Source organism: Mytilus edulis, chromosome 1 (assembly GCF_963676685.1).
Source record: "Mytilus edulis chromosome 1, xbMytEdul2.2, whole genome shotgun sequence".
In the NCBI taxonomy this organism is placed as follows: Eukaryota; Metazoa; Mollusca; class Bivalvia; order Mytilida; family Mytilidae; genus Mytilus; species Mytilus edulis.
Genome location: NC_092344.1, coordinates 38,335,200 through 38,345,515, shown reverse-complemented (window position 1 = coordinate 38,345,515; position 10,316 = coordinate 38,335,200). Strand labels below are relative to the sequence as shown.

Here is a 10,316-nt window from a genome sequence, read left to right as displayed (position 1 = left end):
CAATCCATCGTGTAGCCTTCGTAATCCATCGTGTAGCCTTCGTGATCCATCGTGTAGGCTTCGGCTGAGATATGAAGCTTAAATACCCGTCTTCGGTTAACCTTCGTATGTCCATCTTTTACTATCGTATATAATTTCGCCACCATCGAATAGACTTCGTTATTCATTGTACTTACTTCGGTCACGTTTTGGTATTTTAACGAGATCGGGACCAACTTCGTACGAACTTACAATTTTCGCATTCGGGTGACCATCGTATATAAAAATCGGGACTGTGTGACGCGGGCATTAAGAACAACCAGAACGATATTCATCTGTAATAATTGACTCAATGGACCAAAGCAAAACTCAGCTTTCACACTTCCTGTATAAACCATAGTTTACTGGTAATATGTGGAAGCTGAGGGTCCACTTAATTGGGGTTATCGTAAATACCGCACACTAGACGTTTACTATGTACCGCGCTTTATGTAACGTCACGTCACCTTGACGTGTTACTATGCTTTTCTAATACATCTATCAAATAGTCAAGACGTCTTTTATTTCTATCACCCACTTTATGATATTATGGTGCCGTAACCAAAAGGGAAAATGGATACGAAGATGAAAGCCGTACGAGCGGGACACAAAGGTGCAGTAACGAAACTCCTAAAGAAATTTGAAGAAATTCAACAAAGTTCCGAAGCGGATTACGAGGAAATTTCAACATTATTAGAAGTAGTCACTCAGAAGAAAAGAACTTTAGAGAACATCAACGAGAAGATCTTGGAGCAAACTTCGGATGAAGATGTAGCAGTGGAAATACAGGAATCAGATGAGTACATGTTCAATTTAGAATATAAATTACGGCAAATTACAAAATTGTCAAAGTCAGTTCAAAATCAGAGTATAACCGTAAATGAACCAATTTCATTGAATTTGAACCCTCATGCCGATAGTTTTATACAATCAGTTCCATCTACATTTATTAGTCAACCTTCAACATCAGCAAACCAACAATATACGCATAGCTCAAATTCACGCTCATCGTCTAGCGCAAACAGCGAGTATCACAAGCTACCAAAGTTAAACTTACCTATATTTACCGGAGATATACTAGACTGGCAATCGTTTTGGGACTCCTATGAAACCGCGATCCACACTAATCCTACACTGAGTGATGCACAAAAATTCAACTACCTAAAGTCCCTTCTACAAAGCGAAGCGTTACAAACTATAGCAGGTTTTTCCATGACGAACACAAATTACGACAAAGCAATTTCATTACTCCAGGAAAGCTACGGACAAACTCATAAAATCGTCCAAACCTACATGCAGGCCTTACTTGATTTACAGGCTCCAATTAATACAATTACTAGTCTCCGTAACTACTATGATAAGACAGAAACGTATGTAAGAGGTCTCGAGTCACTCGGACAGACAGACGATACGTATGGAACACTACTAGTCCCTGTAATTCTAAATAAATTACCCGCAGAGATACGTCAACATTTAGCACATATTTGACACATTTCTATGATAAACAAATGACTGAGCTGAACCATTAGTGTTAATTTAGAAAATAAGGGAACACAGAATAAATGTGTAAAAACCATGGAGCTATGAAATGTGTTCAAAGTAATAAAATTTCAAAGAACTTATTGTGTTAAAATTGGGATTTTTTACCATGAGGAGCGACATCGCAAAAGGATACTCGGGGTTTGCTAAATTACGGACAAATGAATCACACTTCGTACCCCGAAAATTTAACCACATATGTAAAAATGTCTCAGCTTCGAAACAAGCCATCATACATATACAAGTTTACGATATGGGCTGAGCAACAGAAGAAAACGTTACCATTACGGCCTATGGAGAAACAATTGCGCATATTGCCCCAACTCTTGGTTTAACAGCTTTCTTGTGAGCAGCAACCCTCTATCAAGAAAATCATGATACGAAATGCAAGCACGGGAATATCGTATCAATATCTAGGAACATAGATATAGGAAGATGTGGTGTGAGTGCCAATGAGACAACTCTCCATACAAATAACAATTTAAAAAGTAAACCATTATAGGTTAAAGTACGGCCCTCAACACGGAGCCTTGGCTCACACCGAACAACAAGCTATAAAGGGCCCCAAAATTACTAGACGTGTAAAACCATTCAAACGGGAAAACCAACGGTCTAATCTATATAAACAAAACGTACCTACTTAGTTTTGTTTCAATCCCTGGAGCTGTTCTACAGATGTAGGTTTTTCAAATTTAAGATTAAAATATGAAAAGTTAATAGACGGATTACGTACGCCAAGTGATTGCAATAGGTCACACAAGCCTTGTATTGGTATTACATGTGTATTACATATAGTCTTTGGATTCCTTTCACTGTTAGTAGAGCTTGGTGTTTTCAAAAATGTTTAAGTGTCATTCCTTATGGTAGGACATACCCATGAAGACATTGACCAGGTATTTTCAAGATAGGTAATACATAGCATAATGTAAAAATTTACTTTTTGCTATCCTTGACCAGGTAAAGATGTACATGCATATTCAGGAGATGGATTTCTGCATGGGTCTAACCAAGGTGTTGAAAAACTATGTGTAGACTAGTTTGTAAAGCCCATGATTGAAACAGAAGGCTCATAGGAGCTTTCATCACTTATTTATTAAAAAGGGAGAGTAAATTACAAGTCCAAATTATTTTCCTAGGACTTAAACATTTACCCTCGATAAGCTACTTCTTATGATCATAGTTATCAAAGGTACCAGGATTAAAATTTAATACGCCAGACGCGCGTTTTGTCTACATAAGACTCATCAGTGACGCTCAAATCAAAATAGTTATATAAAGCCAAACAAGTACAAAGTTGAAGAGCATTGAGGACCCAAAATTCCAAAAAGTGGTGCCAAATACGGCTAAGGTAATCATGTCTGTATAAATCGTCTGTCTCTCACATCATAAAAAATTAATTTTCCATAGGGTTTCTTTGTTTACTTTGAATTTTCGATCTGCATGAAAGTAAAACACTAGTTGATGACCTTGATAGGTAAGAGGGACGAAACATACCAGAGGGATAGTCAAACTCATAAATCGAAAATAAACTGACAACGAATGGCTAAAAATGAAAGTAGACAAACAATAGAACACATGACACAACATAAAAAACTAAAGAATAAGTAACACAAACCCCACCAAAAACTAGGGGTGATCTTATGTGCTCCAGAAGGGTAAGCAGATCCTGCTCCACACGTGGCACCCATCATGTTGCTTATGTCATAACAAATCCGGTAAACAGTCTAATTCGGTAGGTCATATTCATGAAAGGGGAGGGAATTGTAGTTACGACGTAAAGAACATATCCGATATCATTTGTGAAACGGTTATTCCGTAACGGTCTACCAACTCGTGATGGCGTCCGTAAAATTTACGAAGGGATGATTTCAACTTCACCATTTGGAACTCTTGCTTGAATAGCTTCCTTGTGAGCAGCAACCCTCTATCAAGAAAATCATGATACGAAATGCAAGCACGGGAATATCGTATCAATATCTAGGAACATATCTACTTAGTTTTGTTTCAATCCCTTGAGCTGTTCTACAGATGTAGCTTTTTTCAAATTTAACATTTAAATAAAAGTTAATAGACGGACTACGATGATTGCAATAGGTCACACAAGCCTTATAGGCTAGGGTGAGATAAAACAGGCGTAAACTTTTTTAAACCTGCGTGTCATTTTGTCCATTTTTTTCGTCTGGCGTAAATATGAACTTTGTATCCTGGTATCTATGATGAGTTTATTTACAACCACTGGGTCGATGCCACTGCTGGTGGAGAGTTATTTCCCCGAGGGTATCACCAGCCCAGTAGTCAGCACTTCTGTGTTGACTTGAGTTATCATTGATATGTTCATAATTATAAATTAACTGTCAACAAAATTTAGAATTTTTTAAATACTAAGGCTTTTCTACCTCAGGTATAGATTACCTTAGCTTGACTTAAAATGAATTCTTACAAGAGAAAATTTCAATGGAAAATTGACAATTTTTCTGTGAAAACATGTAGAGATTCAAGATGTGGAATCTGCAGTAAAGATAACTATAACTATCTTGAAACGGGTGAATCAAAAACATTTAAAAGTGAACAAACAGTCCACGAAAACGCAACAGGACTTGAAAATCCAGAAATTTAATTTATTGTACAACATGCCCAAAATGTAAAGAAAATTAAATCGGACAAACCTGGAAACTAAGCGCAACAGTACGTGTCAACTGTTGAGAAAACCACGGGAGTTAAGACGTCGCATTTTACCGATTTATATCTAGGGTTGAAGTTAGTGTGGAACGTATCATTAGGGCCTCTGATATATATGAAGTAAACGTCAAACTATATGGTAGTGTTTTTTCTGTATAACGATAGTAGAATTATCCCCGAAATTTATGGTGCCGTGACCAGGATGGAAAATGATAAAACTGAGGACGCTTTTTTTTTTATATACAAGTAACCCCGCTATATCAGAGATTATTCTTACTACGAACCAGTCTATCCACATTCCAAGTTTACATTCGTCTTCTATGGCAAACAAGCAGTACCATAAATTGCCAAAGTTGAACTTGCCTACTTTTAAAGGGAGTATTCTAGATTGGCAATCCTTTTGGGATTCATATGAGACATCTATTCACAAAAATCCAACACTCAGCGACGTACAAAAGTTTAAATACTACTTAAAGTCACTCCTAAGCGTTTCAGACCATATCAGGTTTTTCTTTGACAAACACTAACTACGGCAAACCAATGAACTGCACTGATTTTAAATAACTAAGTGCAAAAACCGATTATTTGATAATATTGCATTGACTATGTGAACAGGTGCGCGGACAATCTAGATACTGTTAATTTTTTGTGTACGAAATAGACTCATTTTGATTCAATTAGAAGATAACAAATCTGGAAGCTAGTGACTGTGCTAAATTTTAAGTTTTGAGTATGACAGTAATGTCTATTTTTGAGAAGTAACAATCAGCAACATCAAACACGCGACCATCTACTCGAGTTCATGTTAACATCGCCATGCAGTCATTGGGGTTAATTTTAAATACATTTTTAAGTAGCAATGCATGCGGTTGTTAAATTTTATATTTCCTTTTTTGTGCTTCATTGTTATATATTTGTTTGTTTTGTTTTGATTGAGAGTGTGACACGGTGATGATGGCTGTATCCCTATTATGACAATGTTACCTATTGTGTCTGTTTTGTTCTCGCATCGTTATAAATATAATATAATTTGATGCGACTGTCATACAAATTACGAGTTTTAGCGCTATAAAACCAGGTTCAATCCACCATTTTCTACATTTGATAATGCCTGTACCAAGTCAGGAATATGACAGTTATTGTCAATTTGTTTGACGTGTTTTATCATTTGATTTTGGACTTTCCGTTTTGAATTTTCCTCGGAGTTCAAACTTTTTGATATTTTACTTTTTAATTCATTTTTTCTTTATTGTAATTTAAATTTTATAATTACTTTTTCGCGGCCCGGAGAATGTTGAGAATACTACGGGAGTTAAAACGATGCGTTTTGCCGATTTTGTATCAAGGGTTGACGTCTATGTGGGACGTAGCATTATCACCTCTGATATATATATATGAAGTAATCGTCAAACTGTATGGTCGTGTTTCTGTATAACGACAGTCGAATTAGACACGACATCCACAAACAACCAGTCCGCCGCCAGCAATTACGGCAAATTCCACTTAGTGAACACTCAGATATATGTGCTAATGGAAAAATAAAAAAAGTTCAGTTCTACAAATGTCGCGATGATGAAGAATAAAAAAAAGTTCTGGATAAGAGCTTTATTAAGACATTCAAAGCAAAGCTAAATGCATAAAGGACTTACGAAATGTATGCGCAAGAATAACGTAACTAAGCACGTGGTAACGTAACTTAGTTACATATCTAGGTCCCGTGAAGGATGAAAACGTTAAAATAATGTTACAAATATTTTATTATCTACTTACCTGATTTTTGTGTTTTTATGAATACTAGAACACGTGACTGAATAAAAATATCTAATCATGTGTAAGCGTTATATTTAACCTGGATTTTTAGTATTGGTATCGTTGATTGCTGATTACGAGATGCACAGTTTGCTCTGCTTTCTAAATTTTTCTGTTTTAACCCGTGGACCTGGAACTTATCAATTATTGGTAATATCCTTTTTTTGGAAAAGTAATTTTTAATTAACAGCATTGTACTATCTATATATAAAGTTATAAATAAAGTTGATTACTTTGATTCGCAGTTTTTTACGTTATGTTGGCTAACAAATTGGAAACTGCATACACCTTACTTTGAGTCTAGATTTTTAGTATTCGTATTGTCATTTTATAAAGTCATGCTGATTGAAATACTTCAATAGGAAACAATGTGACAATGATTGAATTTAGTAGTGTCTATTTTGTGATTAAAACCCGTGTATATAACAAATCCCAAACACACCGTTTGGTGGTGCGTCTGACAGATGTTGCAGAACGTACAGATAAAGAAATAGGTAACACGTGACATAAAATGACATGACTAAAAGGAAAATCACATCGGATAGTTCCGGAACTTATTAATTTGTCTAATTATTTGAAACAGTAATCGATATAAAAGGGTAAAATGTTCAGTATACCCTATCAAGTATATATACCCTTATACAATTTTGTAGCTTCCTGTAGTTAGTCGTTTATTAGGTGAACATAAAAACGGTCTTTACATTTAGTAGTATAGATTTGGTCTTTAGGGATATAGTTGAACTTTACAGTTTTTATTTGCATAAGAAGAGCGTTCCCAAATAACTCCTCCTGCTCAGTCAGGAGTCTACTTCGTCAAAATTATCTCCCCATTACGCCAGTTCATTTTCACAATCGTAGAAATGGAAGCCATTGTAGGGATGACGCACTACCAATATTGCTCTTGGAAACCGATAAATTTATCCACATTGCACCATTACGATCCTTATATGTCGGTTGTATTTTAAAAGACAAATGTATCAACTAGCTAATGAGCATCAGTGAATAATCTTGTCTACATTGATTCAACTTAAAACTATTGTCTGATAGGTTGTCAGGTGGAATTTTCGAAAATTCATAAACATTTAAAAAAATTCTAATTAAATATTTCGTGGAAGGGCAGACTAGATTTTTTTTAGTGTATAAAGACTATAATCCTTGGATAATCACACACAAAAAATTAGAATTTTTCGAAGATATGCATTTTCATCATCCAACTTGAAAGACTGTCGTCAAGTACTTTCAGTAAAAAATAGCTATTCGAACACACCTTCTCAGTTTGTGTGACTCATTAGATAGGTATTTCACTTGACCCATATATGTCATCTTTTAGTACTGTGATTTTTTTGCGTTATAAAGTCAACCTGTAGCTTTACTATATAAAAATGATAGAATCTGAAGCGAGAGGATGTATGAAATATTCTTACTTTGTACGATATCAAGACAAAATACTCAACTCAAACACGCTCTAACATAAAAAGGTGCACTCGATTTTCTCTTTTCGATACAATTGTTACCCATTTTTTTGGAATTTTTTCTTCAGTCACATAATGGAAGGGCAGACACGAAAATTCCTGAACTAATAGATTGATATATTTTCCGTCCATGGTAATTTTTTCATAAAAATCGGAGGTTATGCATTTTCTTCATCCAACTTGAAAGATACCCATGTCGTCGACTTGACTTGATATCTAATTGTTCTGCTTGACTATGTACTAGATAAATTGAAAACTTATGCAAATGGTGTTTTTAAAATAAAAAACCTCGTAATTGAGAAGAAAATTGCAATTTTGTTTGTTTCGATTAACTTTTAAAAATTTTGTCACTATAGTAAACAATACAGTAAACATGTATCGCCTTCTCTAACAAAGAGCTTCGATTTGTTTGTTCTATTTTAACCTGGTTTCCGACTTTGCTGTTTGAATGCTAGGAGGTTTTCACTTTGCTGGCTGTATGTACATATATTGAAAGGTATGCATGTGGTCAGGGTTTTGATTTTTTATTAATATTTGCTCTTTTGAGAGATAGTTGAACTTTGTCATTTTTGGGGTATAAGCGGTTAAATGAAATAGTTATTTTAAAATAACCTTTTGCATCTGCGGGGGCATCAATTGTGTCTCCCAGACACAATAATATTTCAAAGAAAGTCCTACATTGACTTTGTTTAAATGGTACTTCAGAGTGGAGTGCGGTAGCATCATTTTGTGTATAGTTTAAAAGTAATATCCCTTGGAAATATTAAATTTATAGAAAATGGCCTCATTTGCGCCCTCACTGGCACGATTTTTGCCCGATATTTATAAAACTTAAACTGTAGGTTAATATCAGAAGTATCTCGGACAAGTACTACAATGGTGGATGATCAACTTTTTTAAAAAGAGATGGATCACTTGGAAATAAAAGATTTACGGAAAACGGCCTCTTAAGCGTTTTCATGGGTATAATTCTTGCCACATTTTAAAAACTATAGGTTAATTTCAGCAATATCTCGTATAATTTCTATAATGGTAGATGGTCGAAATTTTAAAAAGTGTTATGCCCCTTGCAAGTATAATAAATGTGCAACGCGGGGACCATTTGAACTTTTTAATCTTTTATTTTTAGTGACTTTTTTTCATTTATTTTCAGTCGATTTAACTGTATATATTAACATGCATTTGAGACTAAATATTGAATATCGTATACAAGAATTTTTAACTTTCAGATTTTCCTGTACGCCAAGTATTTAAAGAAGAGATTTCGATCGGGTATTACAAATCCGAATGCAAGGTAGGTTGCAATATTTATAACTTGTGATATGAAATAAAATGTTGCGGTACTTGGAAGAAAGAATGACACAACAAACAACTAATCGATGATTTCGCATCAATAAAGTTCATTTCACATGAAGTATAACCAAACAACATGACTCTTACTTTCTATGTTAAATACGTTTAATTTCTTATAATTTTTTCCCCATTAGTGCGGGCCCACTGACTGCCTAAAAGGGAATCCTGGCTCCTGTCATGCTCGAGTGATTCCATATATAATTATTTTTCAGAAAGAAAAGTGGAGACCGGGTCCCCTGTGCTCCCTCTGAATCCGGCTCTGGACTTACAAACTAAAACATTATTCGATTTTAAAAAAAGTTTAAAGAGAAGAACGTATCATGTGTAGGCCTACATGTAAAATCTAAATCTCAAAAGTTTTATATAGCCGATTTACCTGTATATGTTAACATGCATTTGAGACTGAATATTAAATATCGTATACAAGAAATTTTAACTTTCAGATATTCCTGTACGCCAAGTATTAAAAGAAGAGTTATCGATCGGGTATTACAAATCCGAATGCAAGGTAGGTTGCAATATTTATAACTTGTGATATGAAATAAAATGGTGCGGTACTTGGAAGTAAGAATGTTTAGGTCCAAGATGAGATATTTAACAGAATAATGTGGTCGTGGCTGCGTATTTAGACCAATGTTAATCAACTTTAGTCATTTGTTATAAAGTTTTAAGGGCAATCCACTCCATTCAAATAAAATTGAGAAAGGAAATGGTGAATATGTCAAAGCGACAACCATACGACCATAGAGCAAACAACAGCCGAAGGCAACCAATGGGTCTTCAATGTAGCGAGAATTCCCGCACCCGTAGGTGTCCTTCAGTTGGCCCCTAAAATATGCATAATAGTACAGTGATAATGGACGTCATACTAAACTCCGAATTATACACAAGAAACTAAAATTTAAAATCATACAAGACTAACAAAGGCCAGAGGCTCCTGACTTGGGACAGGCGCAAAATTGCGGCGGGGTTAAACATGTTTATGAGATCTCAACCCTCCCCCTATACCTCTAGCCAATGTAGAAAAGTAAAAGAATAACAATACGCACATTAAAATTCAGTTTAAGAGAAGTCCGAGTCCGATGTCAAAAGATGTAACAAAAGAAAATAAATAAAATGACAATAATACATAAATAACAACAGACTACTAGCAGTTAACTGACATGCCAGCTCCAGACCTCAATTAAACTGATTGAAAGATTATGTCTTCATCATATGAATATCAGGTACAATCCCTCCCGTTAGGGGTTTAGTATCATACTATCATAAAATATATGAGAAGAACATAACCCGTGTCATGCCAACAACTGTTTTTTTAGAAATAAATGTGTTTAGTTCCGATGCAAAGACCCTATCAGTGAATCAATGTTAAAGCCAAAATATGCAATCTTTAATGACCTGACAACAGTATCGTAACTATATCCCCTTTTAATAAGTCTATTTAAA

The 10,316-nt window shown here is 34.9% G+C and overlaps 1 protein-coding gene across 1 annotated transcript; it reads left to right on the top strand.

Annotated features, from left to right (window-relative positions):
* Window positions 1-591: 591 nt before the first annotated feature.
* Window positions 592-1,506, top strand: LOC139513896 (uncharacterized). The gene has a single exon (XM_071302854.1). It carries the CDS (start codon window positions 592-594, stop codon window positions 1,504-1,506), a length of 915 nt encoding a protein of 304 aa, XP_071158955.1.
* Window positions 1,507-10,316: the final 8,810 nt, after the last annotated feature.

What these genes read in the sequence shown, in the direction of transcription:
- LOC139513896 (XM_071302854.1), top strand. Translation starts at nt 592, where the DNA reads ATGGATACGAAGATGAAAGCCGTACGAGCGGGACACAAAGGTGCAGTA.